This window comes from Colius striatus, chromosome 4 (assembly GCF_028858725.1).
Source record: "Colius striatus isolate bColStr4 chromosome 4, bColStr4.1.hap1, whole genome shotgun sequence".
Classification (NCBI taxonomy): domain Eukaryota; kingdom Metazoa; phylum Chordata; class Aves; order Coliiformes; family Coliidae; genus Colius; species Colius striatus.
The window spans coordinates 88,785,167-88,810,711 of record NC_084762.1 but is presented as its reverse complement, the minus strand read 5'-3'; the positions used below and the strand labels follow the sequence as shown (position 1 = coordinate 88,810,711).

General features: G+C 40.3%; 1 protein-coding gene across 8 annotated transcripts in view; it reads right to left on the bottom strand.

Moving 5' to 3' along the window:
* Positions 1 to 18,848: 18,848 nt before the first annotated feature.
* EFR3A (EFR3 homolog A) overlaps positions 18,849 to 25,545 on the bottom strand; it is an 80,955-nt gene continuing 74,258 nt past the window's right edge. For 7 of the 8 annotated variants that reach the window (XM_061995244.1, XM_061995248.1, XM_061995251.1 and 4 more), the window contains 4 exons: positions 25,032 to 25,080; positions 23,825 to 23,928; positions 23,177 to 23,226; positions 21,896 to 22,151 (listed from right to left, as the gene is read on the bottom strand). In XM_061995244.1, coding sequence (XP_061851228.1) covers positions 22,046 to 22,151; positions 23,177 to 23,226; positions 23,825 to 23,928; positions 25,032 to 25,080 — 309 coding nt within the window. In that variant the 3' untranslated portion in view covers positions 21,896 to 22,045. Of the gene's footprint in view, positions 20,037 to 21,895; positions 22,152 to 23,176; positions 23,227 to 23,824; positions 23,929 to 25,031; positions 25,081 to 25,545 lie in introns of those variants that run through there. The other variant, XM_061995249.1, reaches the window with a different exon arrangement.

Here is a 25,545-nt window from a genome sequence, read left to right as displayed (position 1 = left end):
AAGCAGGTCCACATAGATCAGGTCACATAGGAATGTGTTCAGGTGGGTTTTGAAAACTTCCAGAGAAGGAGACTCCACACCTTCCCTGGGCAGCCTGTGCCAGGGCTCTCTCACCTGAATGGTGAAATAGTCTTTCCTTATGTTTAAGTGGAACATTTTTTGTTCCAGCTTTTGTCCATTACCCCTTGTCTTGTCACTGGACGCTACAGAAAAAGGTGTCGCCTCATCCCCTTGACATACAACTCTTAAACACTTGTATTAATGAGAACCAGATCTCCTCTCCTCCAGGCTGAACAGTCCCAGATTCTGCAGTCTTTCCTCATAAGAAAGATGCTTCAAAGATTTCACTGAATGGCAGCACAGCCTCTGGGGAATCAGCCAGTCCTCCCAGTCTGGTGTCATCAGTGAACCTGTTGAGGGTACATTCTGTCCCCTCATCCAGGTCGTTGATGAAGACATTGAATCAGACTGGCTCCAGAACCAATTCTGTGGAACCCCATTGGCCACAGGCCTCCAACTTGATCTTGAACTGAAAGTAAATTGTATGAACTTTGTGTCATTTCCTTTTTTTTAAGCTGCTGTTTCCAGCACCGTAAATGCTACGAGGAAGCGATGGAGATGGAGTGCGTGTGGGACCCAGCAAAGATTTCTACAGACATCAGCTGCTCTACTGAAAACTTGACCTGTGGTAAGATTAAGAGCATTATACTGGAGCCTCACCATGACCAAGGAGTATATCTTAGTCTATCCACTAAAAGTCCTGTTTAAATTAAGCAGAAACGATCTCCATGTGTGGATTTTTAAGGGCTTAAATGTATCGCTCAGAAGTGAATGGAAACAGGAATAAACAGGAGTAGCAAAGCCCAACAAGGCAGGAAAATCAAAGCCCAATAACTAGAAAATTGCCAGGGCTCCTGTAACAGGCAGCCTCTTGCTGAGGTTTCCCTGACTTTGCAGGACCACTAAGCCTTTCTTGAGGCACCTTCACACATCAGAAATGTAGCGGATGCTGGGGAAAAACTTGAAAAACAGTTCCTTTCTGAGGCTTCAAGGCCTAATTTTTATATATTTTGAGGGATCAAATTCTTTCTTCATAGAGTCACATACACTCCTCAGATACAACAGCATCACCAACAAGGGCATAGACCATGCTTTTATAATAGGAGTTACTTCAGGTAGTCCTGGCAAGTTGGGAGTGAGGCTCCTTAGTGCTTAATCAATTCTAATGGAATTTTTCAGTGAGTATTAACTCTCAGAAAGGACTATATACTACAAAAAGATTTGAGAATACCAACAAAGAGAAGCAAAATCCCCAAACCAACATCCTTACAGCTTGTTTAAGCAACAACCTGATCCAATCCCCTTTTCTGGTTTTAAATTAAAACCATTCTTGCTATTCAAGCCAATCTATAAAGGTCCAAGTGCATTTAAACATGAATAGTGCTTTTTGCCTCTTTCCATACTTAATAATAGGAAAATATTTTGTTCAAACTAAAATAAAAAATAGGAAGAAGATAAAAAGAATAATCCTGATAAAAAATGTGAAACTTAAATGTCACCTCCAAAAGGTCAGTGTTTTTTTCTTCAAATACTGAAAGGTAGACTGTTTTGAAGTGGGAAAATAGTAGTTCCTGGGAAACTGTTACATATCCTTTATAAGGAGCAAAAGATATCTTACAGGAAAGGCTTGGGTTGTGGACTATGACTTCCTGAGGTTAGGAGGACTGTTTTAATGAAGCCTGGGAAATATCAAAGTTGGTATCAGCTGAGTTAAGTTTTCCATGAAAAACTAGAAGCTGCAAAGCACTGCTCTGTAATCTTCAGTAGTCTGCAGAGCAAAGCTGATAAGAAGTCTATTGCCAGCCATGCCAGCCTACATCAGGTGGGGTTTCAAAACCAAAATGTGTCCAATTGTGGAATTTGACTGTGTTTAATGTGAGGAGGAATGGCTCAGACAGATTTGCACTAGTGAACACAGGTACAAACATTGTGGGAAGGAAGAAGAAGGAGATGGAAAAGAGTTTTCAATAGCATTTTGTCTGAATTTGTATTTCCAGAGTCTGAGGATCCCTGTGAACTGTTTCTCTGCAACTGTGATAAAGATGCTATTGAATGTTTTGTGAACGTCCATATTAACTCCTCCTTGAACAGGCTGGATGTCTCCTTCTGCTCAGCTCTGGTTACAGGTAACAATAAGGACTTGATCCACCGATTCTTTCTGCCAGTTTTAGTGCTGGCATTAAATTTGACTCAACAAGAATGAAGCAATAGCTGGATGCTTTCCTGCACTAAATCTGGCAGTCTGTCCTGTTCTCCATTTCATGAGTCCTTTCTATTTACTGCTACTCAAGTGAATACCATGAGAGAAGAGGAAGATGGACTAAATGCCATTGTGGAGCAAGTCCAGGAGAGCTTACTGAAGTAGGGAGAGGTCTAGAGCACACGTCTGAAAGAGGTGGATGCTCAGGGGAGGGTTATTTTTGCTGTCCTCAATACTTAGTGAGGTGATGGAGCCAGACTCAACAGGACAAAAGGCAAGAGACACAACTGCAACAGTGACATTCCAGTTAGATAGGAAGAAAGTTATTTTTAGGAAGCCCCTGCCAATCTTGTGAGGTTTTTGCCAACCTGAGTGAATGGGTGATACCTGAGATGATTGGTGACCCACTGAGGCCTCCAGTATGAATGCCAAATTGACAAAATATTGCTAGCTCTAATCTTCCCTTAAGTCAGGCAAAAACTAACTGGAAAATATAAAATAGACCTACTCTGCTCTGTTACTTGGTTTCCATCTTTGAAGGAAAAATCCTCTCTAAAGATGAAGGAGATATTTATTGCTCTGGTCATACATTGTATGCTGAAATTCCAGCCTTGTAAGACTGAACATCTGTCCTGTGGGAACAGGGCTAGATTAAAAACTTAATTCATATGGATTGCAGCCAGAGCACAGCAAGGGGATGACTTTTGAACTCCCAAGATGAGACAGACGTGAAAAAGTAACGCTAGTTTCTCTAATCTTCTGGCTTGTGTTCCAAAATCCCAGTGCTAAGTATAGAAATGCACATCTATATCATGCTCTGGATGCATGCATCCCATTGTGAATAGGTTAAGGGAGAAGAAAAGGCCACGGGAAAGTCTAAATCAAAGCCACAAAATTGTTTTGTGTAAGCCAGTAATCTTTCACTGGGATCAGATGGCTCTAAGATAAAGTATGGCAGTTCCAACACATCACAAATAAAGGGGAAATTGCTAGGTGCTAACAGGAAAATCATGCTGGTTGTACCACTGCTGATAAAGACAGGTTCAATTTTAGCTCACTGAATAGCTCTGCTAATTTTCAGCTCCTGATTATATTTCTTACTGGAAAAAAAAATTGCTTTGAATGAAACATTTTCATGTAGTGTTCACTCATGTTATGGTCTTTCTGGGTAGCTGTTCTGTCCTGTTCAGGATTTGAAAGAAAAAATCCTATCTGAAATATCTTCAGGAAAAAGGATTTTGGTAGATTCTTTCTTGTAGAGAAAAAAAGGAATGAAACGGGGATATATTTGCCTAGATCTTTGCTTTAATAGGAATAAATTTAGTGAACTCCTGACTTGTACTGTTCTGATTAAACAGTGGCAAAACCCCTTTCTCACACTTCAGTCTATGAGAGAGTTTTCTCTTTTCAGAGACAACTAGCAGGAGAGAGCTGCCGACACATCACATAGAGGGTATGTCCCTATTTCTGTCATTCTTTGACTGGAGTATATTAAATTGAGAACAATTTATACTCAGAAAAAGTATCCTAGGTGTTTTAGAAGCTACAAGTTCCTTTCTGAGAAGCAAAGACAAGCTTTAGCAAGATGTCAAAATATGAAAGGAAGAGGAAGTCTAATAAACCAAAGCATCATTTTTGTGACAAGCCAGAATTTCAGCCACATGACTCCTTTATCAGAAGAGAACTCTGATTCTCATTTAGAAATAGTGTAAGAAAAAACACATTAAAAACAGCTCAAAAATATTTTCATATGGATCCCTTTCTATCTGCATGCACATTTAAGGCTTTAAACATGTAAGGATTTAAACATGCAAGTTTTCTTTTTGGCCTGTCACCAGTGGCGTTCCTCAGGGCTCAGTGTTGGGGCCTGTTCTGTTCAACATCTTTATCGATGATCTGGATGAGAGGATTGAGTGCACCTTCAGTGAGTTTACAGATACCACCAAGTTGTTGATCTACTTGAGGGCAGGCTCTTCAGAGGGACCTGGACAGACTGGAGCATTGGGCCGAGGCCAACTGTGTGAGGTTCAAGAAGGCCAAGTGCCACGTCTTGCACTTGGGCCACAACAACCCCTGGCAACACTAAAGGCTTGGGGCAGAGTGGCTGGAAAGCTGTCTGACACAAAAAGAAAGACCTGGGGGTGTTAATCAACAGCTGGCTGCACATGAACCAGTAGTGTGACCAGGTGGCCAAGAAGGCCAATGGACCCTGGCTTGTATCAGAAATAGTGTAACCCGCAGGGCCAAGGAGGTGATTGTTCCCCTGTACTCGGTGCTGGTGAGACCACTCCTGGAATACCATGTCAGGTCTGGGCCCCCCCGGTACAAGAATGACATGGAGGTGCTGGAGCATGTCCAATGATGGGCAATGAGGCTGGTGAAGGGTCTGGAGCACAAGCCTGATGACAGGAGTCTGAGGGAGTTGGAATTATTTAGCCTAGAGGAGGCTGAGAGGAGATCACTCTCTACAACTACCTGAAAGGAGGTTGTACTGAGGTGGGGGTGAATCTCTTCTCCCTAGTAATGAATCATAAGACAAGAGGAAATGGGCTCAAGTTGTGCCAGAGGAGTTTTAGATTGCACATTAGGAAGGACTTTTTCATTGAGGGTTTGTTGTTAGACACTGGCACAAGCTATCCAGGTAGGTAGTGGAGTCACCATCTCTACAGATATTTAAGACACACAGATGAGGCACTGAGGGACATGGCTTAGTGTTGGGCTCAGCAGTGTGAGGTTAGTGGGTGGACTTCATGATCTTAAAAGTCTTTTCTAACCAAAATGATTCTATGATTCTTATCTTGATACTCTCACTACAGGCCATGTATTTAAGTACCTGCTGAAATGGCAATTTAAAGGAGGCTGACTGCTAGCCAGTTTCTCCTGTTCATGTTGAAACTCTTTGGGATAGAGACTGAGGGATTTAAAAAATCATTATTATCCTGTATGATACTGAGTAGAATTTAGCATCAGCTGTGAATAAATTCCAATGTAAGATTCCAATACCACTACCATAATTATCAATAACTAGGTTTGTATTTGTTATATAACTGTACAAAAGCACAATAATAATAATAATAATTAGAAGTAAGTTCCTTTCTGATGACAATAATAATATTTAGAAGTAAGTTCCTTTCTGATGACTCTGATCATGTTTTGCCAAGATCCAGCCTAATGAGCCTCTCATTAATGCTTTTATTTCTGCAGAGTTCTTTCACCCTGGGACTGATAAAACACAGGCTGCAACTGCATCTGTGGAAGAAGGTTTGTAACTTACAGTGCAAGAAGCACAAAACAAGAATAAGCTGCTTACTTTCTTTCTGCTCTTCTGAAAGGGCTGATATAAAAGTAGCTATGTTTTGGTGATTGAATTCAAGGCTGAATGAGAAGGTGCAATTTTTCAAGTCATGAATGCAATGTGCTTAACCAGTGTTTGCAGTAAACTTCCCAAGGGCTGAGAATAACAAACCCCAGTTTCACCAAACCAGGCCTTTTTTGCCTTGGGAACACAGGTTGCAGCAGGTGAGCTGTTTGGCAGAGAGGTGCTGTGACAACCACTGCACCCATAGCCAATTGCATATCTCTGGTCTTTAAAGAGAGATTCATTTGCACAAGATCAAGCAGTAGCATGGGGAGGGATTGAGCACTGTTTGTTGCAAACAAGCCAGCAGTTTATTTACTTGCAAAGTAGGTATCAAGGTTAAAGTCCCTCTCACTCTGGTGCCTCCTATGTGAGTTCCTAGACCAAGTGCTTCCTCTGGCAATCTTCTGGGGTTTTTTTCTGCTGCAATCAATGGTTTTCATATCCAGGAACCATTGCAAAATGCCATTGCTGTAGTATGAGACAAGTATTCTCTTTATACCTTACTGTGCACTACAACACAAGAGGTCAGGGGTAGAAGTCATCCAAAGCCCTGGGTGGCTCTGAGAGGACACAGCTAGCAAGTGAAGGCCCAGTCATACAGTAGTAAAACAGAGAAGGAGTCCAGTCTTGGAGCACCCATTTAGTTGATGTGCTCTTGTAATGTGGCTCCATCCAGGGCAAAGCCAATAGTGCCACACGCAGAGTCCTGTTATCTGTCAAGCACAAGAGCCACATGCACTGATGGGTGTGACAAAGCCACTTCTCAATGCAGAGAAACTCAGGAGTTATTTTGTGGGAGTGGGGAGAGGTAAAAATTTGCACTTTTTGAGAACTTAAGAGTGTGGTTTCAAGCTGTAGCACGCTCCTCTGTGCTTCTCAGGGAGTCATTGCCCTCAGTGTGAATCTGGAATAATGAAAACACACAGGGATTTATTTTACTTCTGGGTTTTTTTATTCTTTTCTTCCTTTTCATCTTCCTTTTTTTCTTTTTAAAAAGATGTTCTAAAAAGGGCCACATGTACAAGCCACATGTACCTGAAAATGCTTTATGCCACGTTTAACTGCTGGCTGTTCCTTCATACATTTCCTGTATTATCATGGCGGGATTTTTACCAAGTGTTTCTTGCTTGCACCTAACTACAGCTCCAGTATTGATTCATGCTTTTCTAGCTGCTTCTGGGAGGCTTGATAAAAGAAAAAGGAGACCTCCTGAAGTCTCTTCCAACCCAAACCATTTTGTGTAATCAGCAATGGGATTATTTTATCAATATCACTTTGGCTCCAACGGTCAACGCATTGCTGAGAAAAGCAAGAGCCTGTACACGAGTCTCTCTAACATGAAATGCCTGGGTCTGCCTGCTCTGCTGAAAAAGCTCTTCTCAGCAGCCTGACTTTTCCTAACAGTCTGTGCTGGCAACTTGTTTCCTGATCTTACATTTTGTGTTTTCAACAGTGATTTCTTTTGAGCCCGGTGAGATGGTTCCAGGGATTTCCAAATCCAGAGGTGAGAATCTGGTTACACTTTTGTTGATGGATCAGGCACTCTTAACTCCAGGTGAAAATGCATTTGGGTTTATGAAGCTCTGTGGAGTCATAGTCAAGAATCTGCATCACAGGATTCCTGGATAATACCCCCAGTACTGCTGACTTGCACATTTTTCAACAAACCCCTTTGTTTCTCTTAGTTACCTTCTTTACAAAACAATGCTAACAGTGATGTTTTGTTAAGTTTTAACATCTTTTCAGTGAAAATCACTCCAGAAATTCATTGCATAAACACAGAGGTAGATCACTACCATGATGACTCTGCTTTTTGTACAGCTACCACAAGGAACCAGAGAGGTACAGCTCCCACTCCCCCCATCCTCTCCATGAAAGGTCAGTGACTCTAAGCTTTCCTTTTTCTTTGACTGACACAGTAATACTTCATCTAAAAGCACCTCAGTTAAAAATCCATGCATGGTAACAACAGGGCTGCTGGAGAATGGAGTTTAGATCAGGGTCAGATAGCAGACACACAAAGAATAAAACTAGACTGAGAAGTATTAGCTATTCATTGCCTCCAGCCACTCATCTGCACCTACGCAAATATTGAGGAAAACCTCTTCACATAAGGTTTTCTTTTATAATGGTTGGTCCTTTAAATGACATTCTGCTGCCAGAGGGTTCATTTTGATTTTGCTTCCTCTTTTCTTATATAGAATTTCACGGAATTCTTTGCCAGTCTAACACCTATTTCAGCTTCTACAGTTGTTAGTGCTTTGAGCAGCTAGAAGGGGAGCACCTTGGTCGACTTGGAAGTTTTCAAGTGGCCTCCTTTTTTTTGTAGAAAGCACTGTTCAGGCAGATAGAAATGCACCAGAAAGAAATGTCAGCAAACAATGAATATGGAGAGTACAAAGTAGTTATTTTCCATGTTTCCCACCCCAATAGAGAAATTTGGTGTTGCTGTACCTGGTGAAATCACTAAATGTTGTCCTCTGTTAACTTGAGTGTATCATAAAATTTGTATGCTGTGTGGGCAGATCTGCATGACTCCAGGAAGATTATTTGTAGTATCTATTCTTAGCTACATGCACAATTTCCCACTCCAGTTTTATTTTCAACGTCTAGCAGGAATCACTTTCATTTCAACACATCACTGTCAAACAAAATGGTGTAAAATGTGCACCTTGCTGAGCTATTAACACTGCTACTGATCCCTTTCTGCAAGCTTTCACAGGCTCCCTTGTGTTCTTAGCAGTACTTTCATTTCTTTTCTATTCATATATCTTATGACAGGTTATTTTCAACACCTGCTAAAACCATAACATCAGAGGGGCAAATTTAATGAATCTAACTTTCATCCAATTAATAAATTCAGCTAAGGAATTCAAAAGGCTTTGAAAATGTGGAAACACACGTTCACTGCTACTTTCAAGGTATTTTGTTTGTGAAATGGCACATTCTTCGTATTGACATTTAGAAAGCAAACGAAACCATTTGATTTCCATTTGATAACAGCATTTTCATTTACAAGTTAACTTATACAAAAAAAGTTAAAAAAGACAGAAAAAATAAGTGAAGTCAAATTCAATCTTCAAATTAAACAAAACTTTTGTGCTCAACAATACAGCTTCAGATAATCTAAAAATAAACACCAATTTAATTTTTAGGATAAAGAATCACCTTCAAATTATATTTCCATCCAACCTCAACTTATTTTCCCCTTGGTGTTTCCTTGTGATTACAATCCCTCAGTTGTCCAGCTCTATAACAGTCAAATCATTTTCTACCTTCACTAATGTTGCTCTCAGTTACGGTACCCTCATGTCAACTGATCCTTTTCTTAAGCATTTTATTCTGAAAATGATACCTCATGATATTTCACCTGCACTTCATCTCCCAGTATGGCTCATGAACCAGCAGCCTGGGTTATTTTCAGCAACCAGCACAGCTCCTTACCTCAGTATGCAACACGTAATGTTTAAAAAAAATAATTAGCAATTACCTGGTCATATTTAACCAGCATCTTTTCTTCTGCAAGGCAAGAGATGTAAAATAATGACCAGTGCAAGTGCTTTTTCTTTTTGCAGTTTTTATCTTGAATGTTTTTTCTCTATGTTCATCAATTCACACCAGTTCTCCCTGAGGATATTAATCTCACCAGATACTCAAAATTAAAATCCTTTCATAGAATCATAGAATGGTAGGGGTTGGAAGGGGCCCTTAGAGATCATCTAGTCCCACCCCCCTGCAGAAGCAGGACAACCTAGATCAGGTTGCACAGGAATGTGTCCAGGCAGGTCTTGAAGACCTCCAAGGAAGGAGCCTCCACACCCTTCCTGGGCAGCCTGTGCCAGGGCTCCCTCACCTCAACAGTGAAATAGTTTTTCCTTATGTTTAAATGTAACTTTTTGTGTTCCAGATTCATCCCATTACCCCTTGTCCTGTTGCTAGATACAGCAAAAAAAAAAAAAAAAAAGGTGATGTCCCAACCTCCTGACAGCCACCATTTAGATATCTGTAAATATCAATGAGATTCCCCCTCAGTCTTCTCTTCTCCAGACTAAACAGCCCCAGTTCCCGCAGCCTTTCTTCATATGAAAGATGTTTCAATCCCCTGATCATCTTGGTGGCCCTGTGCTGGACTCTCTCCAGCACTTCCCTGTCCCTCTTGAGCTGAGGAGCCCAGAACTGGACACAGGACTCCAGATGAGGCCTCACCAGGGCAGAGGAGAGGGGGAGCAGAACCTCCCTTGACCTGCTGGCCACACTCTTCTTGATGCATCCCAGGATGCCATTGGCCTTCTTGCCCACGAGGGCACATTGCTGGTCATGGTCAGTTTATTATCAACCAGCACTCCCAGGTTTCTCTCTGCAGAGCTGCTTTCCAACAGGTCAATCCCCAGCCTGTCCTGGTGCGTGGGGTTGTTCCTGCCAAAGTGCAGCACTCTGCACTTATCCTTCCAGAATCTTATGAGGTTCCTCTGTTCCTCTTTTCCATGTCTTCTGTTTTCCTCTTTCTAATTTTTCAGAAAAGGATGAATTAATGGAAGCAGTGATCCCAGTAGAAGAAACAACCACTTCCCCAGCCTTACTCCCAGGAGGTATTAACTCAATACAAGTCAAAACTGTCCCCACTGAGAAGATTCCTGCAGGCACATCTGCAAGGACAAAAGAACAAGGCAAGTGAAAACTGAATTACACTTACTAACTTATAGTACTTCCCTACTCCTGTTCACAGCTATCTGAGGTTTCAGGAGTTCTCATAGATATGTAGAATAACATTATTTTCTCCCTAAATCTAGACAGATTATGTATAATACAGGGTGCACAATGCTGAGTACTCTGAAAAGGGCAGCTCCCTGTCAAACACTCCCAGAGAAAGCTTAACCCACGACTAATGAACACTCTTCCAACTATGAATTAAAGACATGTTAGAAGATAGACAATTGATCATGGTTCAGAAAATGCACTTTTGGACACTTTACTGAAAGAAGAGCTAATTCTACTTTTGCAGGTCTAACCTATGCCTATGTCACCTCCAGAGACAAGCCCTGCAAGAGGTGGCCAGAGTACAGCTTCTTCTGGAATAGCTCTGGGACTGGCACTGTCTGACAGGGGACCCAGTGAACCTGCAGGAAAAGGTAAATGAAGGTATTTTTCTCAGTTTTATCTAATGAAATGTTGAGCTATTTTCAAAGGTATATGTATGTAATACATATAGTTGCTCTAAACCATTTAGATAAGCACATACGTACTGGTATTTCTAAGAACAACAGGAGATGAAGTCATTTGCAAGAGCTTCCAACTGTTTAACCTCTTCCACCAATGTGCTGTCATTAACTCAAAAACTATTTAGGATTGAGTTATAAGTAACATTTTTCGTACAGAACAGAATCAGAAAGGGCGAGAAAAAGATTTTGGCAAGAGGTCAGAGTGAGGAGCAAGGAAGTTCCTTTTAATGTTTCTGCTGCTTGTAAAATAGATTAATTCAAAGCTGTGATGAAATTACTGCCTAAAATGGAAAGCAAGCGGAAATGTTTACTGAGCTCGATTCCGTTCCAGCTCCTGCTCAGATTTCAGAGTTCCCCAGACATTTCAGATATGTCACTAATGCAACTCCACTTAGGGACTGTCTCATCCATCTTGTTAGGCTTCCCAATGGACAGAAGCAGTATCAAAACTGGAGAAGACCATATATAAAGAATCCACCTCACCCTTCATCAAACTGGAAAATCTGATAGTAAAATATCACCTTTTAGTGTGTGTCAGTGCTTGAACTTGGGGTTCATTGTTGGTGACTTAATATGACTAAGAAAATACCTCAGCAAGCACAGGGGCAGCATTTCCTACTGGAGGAAGTAACTCAGGGCTGTCCCTGGAAGAAGCAGAGCTGCAGAAGGGAAGATGTGACTACTCATGGGAGCAAGGAGTCTGTATAGGGAACAGAAGCCTTCCCTCTCTCTCCTGCAATCCAGCCATCAGCCCCTCCAAGTCCTTTCCCTGACAAAGTCTCCAAATAGGCCCCCTTGACAGTTTTTTCTGATATGGAACACAATCTGCTTTCAAATCTTCCATAATATCAGTTGTTCCTCAGTGGGGGAAGATAGAGAGGCATTAGGGTTGGGACACAGTGGTGCCAAAACCTTGGTGGGACAGTAATCATCAGGACAGTAGCTCCTACATTTGGGCTGAGGGCATCACAGCTTGAATGGAACTGCATTTCAAATGGACAAAAGTTGTTTCTTCCAGCACAGCATAGCCATTCCCCAGCTATCACTGTGCAAGCACAAGAGGTTAGGACTCTATTTTCTGATTTAGGCAAGAGAGAAACTACTAATACTCAGCTAGGTTTGAGTATTCTAAGAGAAAAACAAATCAACTGTGGGATTACAAAGAATTGTAAAGTATTCTCATTGCCATCTAGTTTGATTAGTAATTTATATCCTCACAGGGATCTCTCTGCCCTTTAAATATTTTCCCCTCCCACTTTGGTTGTCTTGCTCAGGAATGTTCTAAAAGCCATAGTTAATGGGCTGGAGCAGTAACTTAGAAGTAGCAAAATGTTGTCTTTAAAATTTTCTAATAGCTCTGAAAATACTTCTGTCATCACAAGAGACCCTTCAACCACTGAAAATGTGTCAAATAACACTTTTTATTTTTTACCTGATAGTATGTGAGCGATTAACCTTCCTGCAAGAGAGAGGAAATGGAAGAGTGAAGAGGGAACTGCCCCAGCTGGGACAGATGTTGTTCTGTTTAACTGAGCGATGCCCAGAGGAATTTGAGTCTTATGGTTGCTACTGTGGCCAAGAAGGAAGAGGTTCTCCTAGTGATGCACTGGACAGGTGTGGGCTCTTCTGTGATCTGCCAGTACCTGCGGATAATATTGGGGTGCCTGTGGACAACACTGCCTTTGTTGGGCCTTGGATAACATCAATGTTTTGAAGCGGACTTAATTAAAATAAGAATCATAGAATCTTAAGTGTTGGAAGGGACCTCAAAAGATCATCTAGTCCAACCCTCCTGCCAGAGCAGGACAACCTAGAGTAGGTCACACAGGAACTCATCCAGGTGGGGTTGGAATGTCTCCAGAGAAGGAGACTCCACAACCCATCTGGGCAGCTCCTTCCAGTGCTCCATCACACTCCCAGGGAAGAAGTTCTTCCTTGTGTTTCTTTGGAACCTCTTATGTTCCAGCTTGTACCTGTTGCCCCTTTTCCTATCACCGGCCATCACTAAGAACAGCCTGGCTCCATCCTCCTAACACTCACCCTTTACATATTTGTAAACACTAATGAGGTCACTCCACAGTCTCCTCCAAGCTGAAGAGCCCCAGCTCCCTCAGCCTTTCATCATAAGGGAGAGGCTCCACTCCATCATCTCTGTGTCCCTGAGCTGAACACTCTCAAGCAGCTCTCTGTCCTTCTTGAACTGAGGGGCCCAGAACTGGACACAAGAGTCAAGATGTGGTCTCACGAGGGCAGAATAAGGGCAGTGGAGAACCTCTCTCAACCTATTCACCACACCCAAAAGAGAACAGTAAGAGATAGTAGAGCAGAAGGAAGAGTATGTTCAAAGAGATGAGGTTAAGGGTTGCTGTGAAACTTTGCTAAGAGGTGGTTTGCTAAGTGATTTATGACAAGCAGACTTAACATACACCAGTGCCCCCCTGTCCCTCAGAAGAGAGAAGTTGAGTGAAGCACTGAGTTACTGCCAAGAGACTGTGGGCTGTCACAGCGTGGCTGGCAAAGGGAAGGAATGATGAAGCAACACAGAGAATTCCACCAAGGAAATTTCCTCTGAGAGTGTTGCATTCACAGCTAAAAATCTCCCCCTATGTGGAAGTTCTTAATAGCTGTGGCCACATCAGACCCAAGTACAGAATTTAGCACACAGCTTTCCTACACTTGCACACAAATAAGCCATACTGCATATTATAGACTGGACAAAGGTGAGTCAAGGCTCTGGCTGTCATGATGCAGTTTTCAGATTTTCAGCCAATAATACTTGAACAGTTGAAGATACTTCTCACAGAGGAGTGGTCACAGTTACAACTCTAATTGCATGCATTAAAACACCTAAAAAATACACCACTGTTAAACATAGGGCACTAAATGAGGAAGGAGGTAGTGTGAGTAGGAATAGGAGGAGAGTAGGGACAGTTTGAGTAGGAATAGTTTTCCTTCTGTTTATGGACTTTTTTTTTCCCCCCATGATATGAAAACTAAAATTTCTTAGTTTTAACGGTCACTGAAAAGAGAGAGACGGAATGATTGTGAGTACCTTGTGATGCTTCTGCAGGGGGGTTTGACTAGATGATCTCTAAAGGTCCCTTCCAACCCTACCATTCTATGATTCTATGCAGGGAGAGTCAGTGTTTTCATTGACATCTACCATTTATCTTAGGTGCTGCTTCTCTCATCACTGTTGCATAGAACAAGTTAAGAAACTTGGATGTCCTGCAGAAAGAAGTTCAAGATCTGAAGTTGTATGTTCTGATCATAAGCCACAGTGTAAGTTTGTGCAACAAGCAATTCCTCATGTCCTGATGACAGTCTCAAAGCACTGCAGCCTGAATGCCACCATGCCTGTGAGCTGCTAAACCTGAGGATGGAGATAGAAGCATTTGGTTTGCAGAATGTTAGCAATGATTACTATAAAGCTGAGTTTTTTTCCCAGTTGAGATAAAGGTCATTATACCTTGGTTATGATGTGACCAGGTCAGGCTGAGAAAATGACATTCAAGTTATGAATGGAGACAGAAGTCAGCTGTTGGTGTCTTTACATTCACAAGTTCAACTGCAGCCAGTTGGACCTTCAGCTGCCCAGCACCTTGCTGTCAGGCTTATATTTAGATGATTAAGGGTGAAGTTGGTGATAAAATCTCAAGGCAGATTTGAAAAGCCTATTTTCAAAAGCTCATCTACCCATGGCATATTACATATTGACTACTTTTAACTGCTTTCAGATATTAACTCTGAAACTTCTTTTTAAGGTATTGGTTGGAGCATATGTGAGAAACTGCTATGTGCTTGTGATAAGGCAGCAGCCGAGTGCATGGCCTCTGCCTTCTTCAATGAAAGCCTCAAGTTTCCACACAGGCAGGAGTGCCAAGAGAGGAAAGTCTCATGTCAGAGTGACCCTTTTGAAAGGCCTTCAACAGGCCCAGAAGCAGGCCCTGGGATTTCCAGCTCTGAGGAGAGTAGCGAGGAGGAAGGTGCACGGCGGGGTGCAGGACCAAGAGCAAACCGTCCGCCTGGAAACCCCAGAATTGTGCAAGGTGAAGGCAGATAACCAACCACCACGAGCTTCAGACACCCCATCCAGGCTTTCACAGCCAGCCATTGTGTACCTTACTGCTTCTTAGCATTCTACATGCTGCTTTACACTCCCCAGCACACAAATGATGTAATCATAGTCTAGGTGTTAAATGCTAGGCTCTCTAACTACTTACCATAGTGAAGTTAGCACAATGGATCATCTGCTTAGGTCAGATATTACCTGAAGGAATTATTTGACAGTACTCTATGTAATTTCATCTGATTTCTATATAAAACCTGTTCTGATCAAAGACTGATTTTTGCTAACTGCGTAGTTGGTTCAGGCTGGATCTTGTGGACGGTGGCTAAGTACTTCACGTTTTTAATTAAACCAATCTGCAACTACTTCAGCTTCTTTTGCAGACATTCTTCCTTTACTGAGCTTAGAAGGAAACACCCAGAAGAAAAGCTAAGGTAATCACATGAAAATGTAATTCCCATCCTACCTAATTGCAATTTTCTGCTGGTTGATTGGATGATGACAGTAGAAGGCCCATTCCTTGCCCCAAAGCTGTGTACTATGCATGCTCCTCTTCAGTTTGGAGAGATTTCAGGATGCTAAATGGAATAAATGTAAAGGCTCTGCTTCCTGGGGCCCACTAAAACTGATGTATTTGGAAGTATGCAATGTAAAGCTGGAATAATACTTTTAGCTTTTCACTGAAACCAAGTTTGTTTGCTTCCCCTCCTTCTCCAATTCACCACTCCTAAGATTCACCAGTTATTAGACAACAGCAATATAAGATAATAGGTACATCTTTTTACTTGGTAAGGTGCTAATTTAGACTATGCTTTGATCATAAAATATTGCCACAAGAAATAAGATTAACTAGAACTTGGTAAAGCTGAACAACAAAACCCCCTCAATGATGGTCAAAGTCAACAGCAACAACCTGATGCTTTCATACAAAAGATGCACACAAAGGTATAATCTTTATGTCTTTCTCATTGAATTTCAGCTGTTGCACACAACAGTACAAACACACAGCTGAAACCCAAAAGGTGACTTTGACCCAAATGACATGTCACATCTTATTCAATGGGATTATTGATATTTCCCTGTTTTCTCTGAGCAAAACCAAACCCATACTAATAGGGGACTTCTCTGTAAGCATGTCTAACACCAAGTAAAGGTATGACTTCTTGATCAGAAGCAACCTCATAATTTTAATTTGGTTGACCTTTCATCTGCTGACCTGCCACAACTGACTGCTGTGTGTACATGGCTCATGGGATCTTTGAGTGGGTGATTCCCACTCTTTTACTCAGTTGAATCACATTGGCTTTAACTTTTGCCTTACACTTTTTGACTGCATCTTTGATCCCTAGTGCCGTATCTCACTCCCTAGGAAGGCCTGGACAAGCCCAAGAAGTGGACCCATGTGAACCTCATGAGGTTCAACAAGGCCAAGTGCAAGGTCCTGTACATGAGTTGGGGCAACTCCTGGTATCAGCACAGGCTGGGGGATAAATGGACTGAGAGTAGCATTGTGGAGAGGGATTTGGGAATACTAGTGAATGAAAAGCTGGACATAAGCTGGCAATGTGCTCTCAGACAGACAACTGTATCTTGGGCTATATCCACAGCAGTGTTGGCAGTAGGTCAAGGGAGGGGATTCTGCCCCTCTGCTCTAGTGAGACTCCATCTGCAGTGCTGCATCAAGCTCTGGGGCCCTCAGTACTGCAAAGACATGGACCTGTTGGAGCAAGTCAAGAGGAGGCCACAAGAATGGTCAGAGGGCTGGAACAGCACTTCTTACAGGACAAGTTGAGAGAGTTGTGGTTGTTCAGCCTGAAGAAGAGAAGGCTCCAGGGAGACTTATAAAGGGGTTTACAAGAAATATCAGAACAGACTTTTTAATAAGGCCTGTTGTGATAGGACAAGAGGTGATGGTTTTAAATTAAACCAGGGCAGATTCAGACTAGAGGATAGTGAACACTAAAGCAGGTTGCCCACAGAGTTGGTAGATGCCCCATACCTGGAAACATTCAAGGTCAAGTTGGATGTGGCTCTGTGCAACATGATTTGAGTTCAAGATGTCTCTGCTCATTGCAGGACTGGACGACCATTCAAAGTCTCTTCTAACTCAAACTACTCTATGATTCACCAGCATTTCTTAGAATAAAGACCACTGCTACAAACGTTCTAGGAATTCAGCTGCTCTGAAAGGTCTGGATTTCTTCTCTCTGTAAGGCTGACCTACAGGGTTGCACCTTGTCATAAAAGTGTTCCTTACAGGTCAATGACTGTATCCTAATGCTGGATACAGAGATCCTACCCATGCCTTTCCATACCATGAAGCAGTTCACTAAACCATATCATCTGATCTCCTGGTACAAACTGAATGTTGTGGGAACAGCAGGTGAAAAGATCAGTGAATCTTCTTGGATGAGCAGCTTACGTGATATAAAACTCCTGCAGGGAGTACTTCCCATTTAGTATTTTTCCTCCATTAAAACTACCAAGGATTAAAGCACTGCAGAAAAAAGCAAAACAACACACCAAAAAAACCCCCATAATCAAAACCAAATCCTAAAGTGTACTTAGCCCCATGAATCCCATTGCCTACAGTGGCTGCACCATTAGCATTAGTAAAAAAACACCCTAAAAAACAGAACAAAGAGGTCTTTTGTTAAGGGAAGGAAGAGAAGACAGCCAAGTGATGTGAGAAATTGTCTGCAGACAAGATTTTAACTAACTTCCCCAGCACCCCACAGGATGCTGTATAGAAAGAGGGAATTTCAGCACTTCACCAAAATGCTACAACTCTGCAAAATGCCCATTTTTGTCCAGTGCTGAGGATCAGATTATGCTGATACTTTTACTTGCTTCAGAATTGGAACTTTTATCAGCCTTTTACCATAGTGATGAAAAACTACTTTATATTTAACAGCATTTATAAATAAAAAATGGGAAGAAAATAGCCGAAATGGGAAAAATTGCTCTTTAAATAAATGAATTAAGTGCATTGCTGCTTAAAACTAGCACAAGCTCATTTCTCTGACTGACAACAGCTGTGCCTTCTGCTCTGAAGCTTGCACTTAAAATACACACTTCATATAAATACCTGTCCTTTCTGCCAATTGTTAGAAACTAGTACTGCATTCATAGTTATGCAAATAACACAGGCATGTAGGCACTCAGAAATATGCTGAATTTTTTGATTGCAGAGATGGAGATGCATCATTGCCCATTGATCAAGTAACAATATAAATAATCTGTTACTTGGGCAATCTTGTCAGTATTGCCTTCAGGGTTTTTTTCCAGGATCTGTTACTTCAGGAAGAATTTCAACACTAAAAGTTTTTAAATAAATCTGAAAAAAATAGGAACAGAGAAGCAAGTGAAAAGACAATGACAATATATTCCTCTATATTAGTATATAGCTCATGTGAGCTAGAGAAGGTCTCATCTTCGAAGTATAAAAACAGACTTGTTCCCACTTCTTTCAGAGTGCACTATTAAATCCATTTAAATAAATGAATGCTACCAATAAAACGAGTAACAAACAGCAGTATAAGCCTCAGCCCTGTTAGATGGCATCAGTGTTTGAGAACTGCTACCTAGGGACGAGCTGTGTACAGATCTACATATACGTTCACACATGCTGACAACTTTCTTCCTTGAAACTGAATCTAGAAACGTGCTGTGCTTTCTAACCAGGGAGGCAGGCCTGGAAAGCATGGCTTCTTTATTGTCTTGAAGCTTATTTGCTATTAGGAAATGATTTTTGTGTTGTTGCAGTCTCAAATTTTGGTGGTCTTAGTAATAGCAATGGTTTAACCATAAGTAAAAGCAATGGTAATGTAATGCTGCAATGCTGTAAGGTGTCGAAAATGAGGCCCGTTTTAAACACCAAAAAATGACATCCTTGACATTTCAGTTGTGAGCAATAAAAACTGACACCTTAAAAAAGACTAATTTTAAATTTTGGTTTATTTTATTGCTTAAATATAGATTGCACAGTGTGTTCTTACATTTATTGAAACTGGTTTGTTATGTACAGTACAGAATATATGGCCATCAGAACAACAGATGAATTAACCCTACTCTGTCTGACCTGGGACAACAGGCTAGTTCGATCTTTTGAAATGAACACGGATTCAATTTACTTTCAAGTGGCCCACTACTGTAATTTTTCAAAATGACATAACAGGGAAGAGAACCCAAAGCAAAAGCTGGAACACATTTAAACAGCTGAAGGCCAATTTAGAACCATTGTGACAATATTCAAAAGTGTTGCAGATAACACAGGGCCAATATGCATATGGAGCTTTAAGTTCTGTGACTTGGCTTAAGAACATAAAGAGGTAAGTGAAACAAAGCAGCTTTATACTGTACAACAGCATTCTTAATTCATTTGGTTTCATTCATTAGCTACATCTAACAATAGCTACCATAACACAGTCACTCCCTCTCCCAGTTGTCTAGAAAGGTCAGAGCGAACCAATTATCAACTTACAGACTCCCTGAATTTCCTGAAAGGAAGAAATTAAATACCACGTGAACACACAGAGTGCCACGAGCTTTTCATTCCCTGCACAAGACCTGCACTACACCTGCATTTCCCAAATAAAACTCATTGGAACATTGGAAACATGAAAATCCACCATTAGCAGAAATGAAAAAATACTTCATCCACAGAACTGAAGAATGAAAGGCTGAATCTAATTCTTTTCACATGCAGCATTCATGCAACAGAATTCAATCACAGAAACAATCCTGTATTTACAGCACAGTCTCCATACTGCAAGAGTGCAAACAGAAGTACATTCTTTATTTCTTAGACTCCTTATTTTCTTTTTGTACAAAAGTGCACAGTGTTACTCTTAAAAAAAATGACAGAGTGGGTAAGTGGCTTTACTTTGTTGCCCTAGGTTAGATTTACTGTTTAAAAAATTACACTCTTTATATAGGCCAAAAAAACTATTACATCTTACCTGAAAAAAATAAACCAAAAAGTGAAAACTAAAGGCTAGAGTCCTATTTATGTGTAGACTGTGGTCTGATCAGGCTGATACGCCGCAGCAGTAAAAATCACAACGGAATGCTGTAGATAAGGGGCTGTTTTCGTCATCCACTAACAGCTGTGATTGCACTGTTAAACTGAAAAGAAGGTCTCAATTACCTTTTGAGTTTGGTGAATGCTTTCTGAAAGTCTCAGCATGTTATCTCATAGGTTTACGTAGCTGATATTTCTCTGATGTTACGTCACATCAGGCTTTTGGAAGTAGTCCAGTGCCATACTACAGTTCAAAAAAACTTGTTTCTTTCAGTGAGTTTGCAAATGCTCATCAGCAAATCAGCTGTCCTGATAACTATTAAATGCTTAGAATTATGCAATCATAGATTAATTTAGGTTGGGACTTCTGAAGGTCATCTAAACCAAGCACCTGTTCACAGCAGGGCCAACTGGAGTTGGATCACTTTCTCTGTGGCCTGATCACTGTCCTAAGGTGTTGGCTAACTTCCAAGTCATATCTTTATTAAAGATATTTGAGAATATTCATTCACATTTGTCATGGGTACTGCTTTGGAGAATCTCATCTCAGTCCTGCTCATAACACATCTTTCCTCTCTTACCCAGGAAAGGTGGGATATTATTCACTGAGGGATTTTTCAGTACTCAACGCAGCTAAGGCTGAGGGAGCCCTGGCACAGGCTGCCCAGGGAAGGTGTGGAGGCTCCTTCTCTGGAGGTCTTCAAAACTCACCTTGACACATTCCTGTGTGACCTGATCTAGGTGGACCTGCTGTAGCAGTGGAGTTGGACTAGATGATCTTTAGAAGTCCCCTCCAATCCCCACCACTCTATGATTCTATGTTGCTCCAGCCAGATTCAAATAGATTAAGGGACTTCATACTTTCTATTCACAGCATCGATGAAAGCTGTTTGTTTTCTCTTTGCCTGCAGAATTTAGAGTCATAAAGACAGCCTTGACAATTAGCATCAAAAGGTCAGTGATTTACTGGATCAGTTTTACTTTATTTACATTTGAATAGAATACTCAGATACATAAACCTATGAAAATTACCATATTTTTCTTATTTCTAGAAAGGTTTGAGAAATGGAACACAACCAAACACACAGATGCATCTCTAAAAATGCTTTTTGCTTGAAAACATATGTAATAAATTCTTGATCTTTAAATAGTTTCATCCATTTTTTTCTTTCTATTTCTAAAATACTATTAAAAAGCTGTAATAAACTACAGAGAAATATCTCATAGAATATATTTGTAATTTCTGTATTTATGATTTAAAATGCTCTCAGTTTATTTTCTGCTATACTAAATAGATCTTATGTATTTATACTAAAGCAGACAGTAAAATCTTACTGCATCTTTCAAAAGTACAGTTTGTAAACCATACACCTTAAGACATGAAAAAATATTGCACAATTCAGTGCTTCAGGAGATTTCTCCTCTCTTATGCATTGCAGTTAACTTTTAGGGAGGAATGTAGGACATATACTAAGTGTCTATATCTCAAAAGCAGGTTACATGATGCACCAAAAGAATACTTAACAAGTGTCCATTAATTCATTTACTGTACTTGAACACCTGTAAGGCATTGTTTTATTCCTTTTATTCAAAGTAAACAAGTTGACTAGCTATGACAGCATGAACAAAAGGGAGCTAAGGTACTGCTCCACTGGTTACATTTAATAAGAGGAAGCAAGCCAAAAGCATTCTATTTGGATATATAAGTGAGGTGGAGAGGAGGAAAAAACCCGAACAAATGACTAAACAAACAGCTTTAACAGATTCGTCAGTTTCAATGCCTGAAATTTAAGGAATTTACAGAAATATAAATTCCTAGAGTAACTGAAATATTCACCTATATGGCAAGGCAAGTTTTAAATCTGACTTTTACATGTACTCAAATACAAAAATGAAGAAACGTGAGATACAAGAAAACTAACTTCAAATACATCACAGAAATAAACTACTCAAGACAGTCTCATGAGTTTGGCTTGAGTAACCTGTATTTGGCTCATGTCCATCATTACTTTAAAGTTAGTTTAGATAAAAGAAACAATAACATTTGAAAACTCATCTTGTTCTTTCTACTGTACTCTAATCTAAATAACGTCCAGCAGACTTCAGAAGACACTTAATACACACAAAGATCCGGAAACTTCATCTCATAGACTGGAACAGATTGGTAATGAGCATGTCCAGCAGTAATGGTCACCATTCCCGAGGGGCTAGGTGGAGGACTGTGTGAGAAGAACAATCAATAGACATAATTTACAATTACATGGTCTGCTTTCTTAACTTGATAAACTAATAGCTGAGAAACAAGAGTAACCTACCCTCCCAAACATCAGTATTTTATCCTATTCCTGGAATTCTTATGAAATGGTCATGCCTTGGGGATTTTGTACTCTGATCTAAATCAGCAGCTTCTGTAACTAATGTTACAGAACTATGAAATTGCATTTCATGACTAACAGATAATATTTATACTGCACAATGGATGTGCATGACTCCATAATAATGACATATACTATTTTGGGTGTTCAGTATCTAATTATTTTCCCAACAGATACAGCAATGGGAAAGCAACAGCATTCTTCAACACTACTGATATACACAGAAATATTCTAAGAATATTCTAAGAAATATTCTAAGAATAGGACATGGGTTCTGGATATTCTCCACTATCTAAAAGATTCAAAATACTAACAAGAAAATCTAAGTGACAATTTTAGATGAACAGAGGTCGGGAGGGGACACAACTGGGATAGCTGACCCCAGGGACATCTCAGACCATATGATGTCATGTACAGCAGTAACACGTTTAAGGGAAGAAGCAGGAAGTATGAGAATGTTTGGAGTGATGGCATTTGCATTCCCAAGCTACCATAGTGCTGGAGTACTGCTGTCCTGGAGATGCTTGAACACCTGCCTGCCCATGGGAAGCTGGGAATGATTTCCTTGTTTTGCTTCACTTGAGTGCACAGCTTTAGTTTTACCTATTAAACTGTCTTTATCCCAATCCAGGAGTTTTCTCACTTTTACCTTTCCATATCTCTTCCCCATTCCACTGAGGAGAAGTGAGCCAGTGGCTGTGTGGGAACTAAATTTCTATTAGGGTATAAACCACAACATTCATTCAAGTCAATTATATTCTATCTATTACATGTGTTTAGGAGCACTCTGACGTGACCACGTGAAAGTCGATACAATTGCTTTATAATGTAGTTATCATTCATTATCTTCATCTTGCATAAAGCCTTACCGAATGGTGAGTTCCAGGATCTGTGCAAGTCTATCATGAAGCAAGTTTGCCTAAAAAAACAACCCAAACAATTGAATTATTGACTACCATACATTGAACTGAGCTAAAATTAATGTATCACATCACCACACAGCAAATCTTGGCAGCACTTCCTGTCTTGATTTCTTTTCTCACTGCTGCAAGGATTCTGAGCCATGAAGAAGCATGAGAGATTGAGTAAGTCTGTTTTGGAGTGCAAAGAATTACATAGCAAATCTTGCTGTTGCAGATAGTAGTTTAACAAATCCAAATACATTTAGTTATTCAAAATATAAAATGGATTAAATACCGTTCCTGTTAATCAAGGATGAAATAGGAATGGGTTGTGAATCCAGATTTCAAAGACAGCAAGGAAAACACTAAGATAAAGAGTATATGAGATTTTCACTCCTGTTCAGATAGTTTAGGAACAATCAAAACACACTTTAAATAAATGGAATCTCCCACTACTGATTAACAGTAGAAACAAGAACTGAGGACAAAGAGCTGAACTTCTTTAGAAGTAACAGCAGCAGTGACATGACTGTGTAAATCACCTTCAGCCAGCACATTCCCATTAATGCTTACACTCATATCTTCAATGCTGTGTAAAAGTTTTCAGAAACTCACTTTGGTTTCACATTGTGCTGCAATTTCTTCAAATGGTGCTTTTTGGAACTTTTCGATCACAAGACGCCTTTTTTCTTTTTCCTGTTCTTCAAGTCCATTGTTATCTTAAAAAAAAGAACCAAAACACCACCCCAACCAGATCAATCTTTTCCTATAAAGTATAAATAAAATAAACTTTCACACAAGCACTGCAGAAGCAAATAAGCACTGTATTTGAAGTGATGGAGCCATACACGATCGAGTTGTCACCCATCACTGCTTCTAAAGCAAAATGCATACAAAACTGGAGGGAGTTGGTTTGAGGACTCTAGTTATGCCCCTTTCTTACTCTGTGCTTTGAGTACATCCAGGATTCCTTTTGCTTTGTCATCTGGACTCAAAATTGTACCACTCACTGCACACAAGTTCAGCTTCAAGAGAACAGGAGGGAGCATCCTCTCTCTTGATATCACGCAGATGGGTGGGTAGAATTTTCTGTTAGAATTTGGGAAAAGCAAGATCAGCCTCAAGATCACCCTCATAGGGTGAGTGAACCCACAACCAGCTGGAACTTTCCATCACCTGATGAACTGAAGTACCTCAGTGACCTGCCTAAGGTTTGGAACACTGTCAGATTCAATTATTGTTTAAAAGGTCGGTGTCATTTGTTTAAAACATTGATGTCTAACCCATATTTAGGACAGGATTTTGGTGGACTGAACAGCATTAATTAGTAAACACTTATAGTGATATGAAATAAAGAAACTGGGTAATTCTGAGTTCTGGCAGCTGAATCACTTGTCAGAAAAAAATATTCTTTGAAAAAATGGAGTGGTTTTTTGAAGTCCACAGTGTGTACCTTGCAACCTGTCTTCAGAATGCACTGAAGACCTGAAAAATCTTCACACATCCAAAATACTGAAGTTGCTTTATAAATAATCACTCAATGGAACTTGAAAATCTCACATTTGTTGTAATAGAGAGGAAATTTAATAGATGACAGGTATTTCCAGATGCTTTTCATTCAGTCAACTTCAGAATATGAGTTCACAAAAAATTATCAAGATATTGTTGTAGAAATTTAGAAATAAGTAACTGAAGTTTTAAATACATTTACTAACTGAAAGGAAACAAATGTAGTATTTTAATTGTTATTCATATTTTTCCTCAGGCAATTCCACAGTCATCTAGAACCATGCTGCACAAACTCAGTTGTAATATATCTTACCAATTGCTTTCTTCAAAGCTTCAAAGGTGATTTCTTCAGTATTATCAACCTAAACACAAAGAAACAAAACTACCTTTAAACCTTACCTATAAGCTTCTAAACAACAAGGAATGTGATAAATTCAGAAGGTCAAAACAGTCACAGAGCTTTTGAGCCTTACAAGTTTCCAACAGCTTTATCTGGAGTTTCTATGACAGCCAACAGCACTAATTCACCTTTTTAAGCTGCTGCAATCAGTGAGGTAATTTTTATCAATGAGATGAAGGAAAACGTTCCAAATTCTAGTCAAGATGCTCTATGGTAACAATATTCTGGAAAAGGACTTGGATTTTGGCAGAACATTCCTTTGGGCCAGGAATACACCGTGGTGTTTTTATACTGTTAAGCTTCAGTATGGTTCTTGGATAGCTGTTGTGAATAATAGCAACTGCTTCCTGAGACTGAGTTACCAGCAGTGTGATACTAAAACAAGAGGTGGTAGTGGAGGGTAAAGGGGAATATGGTTTTTTGCTTT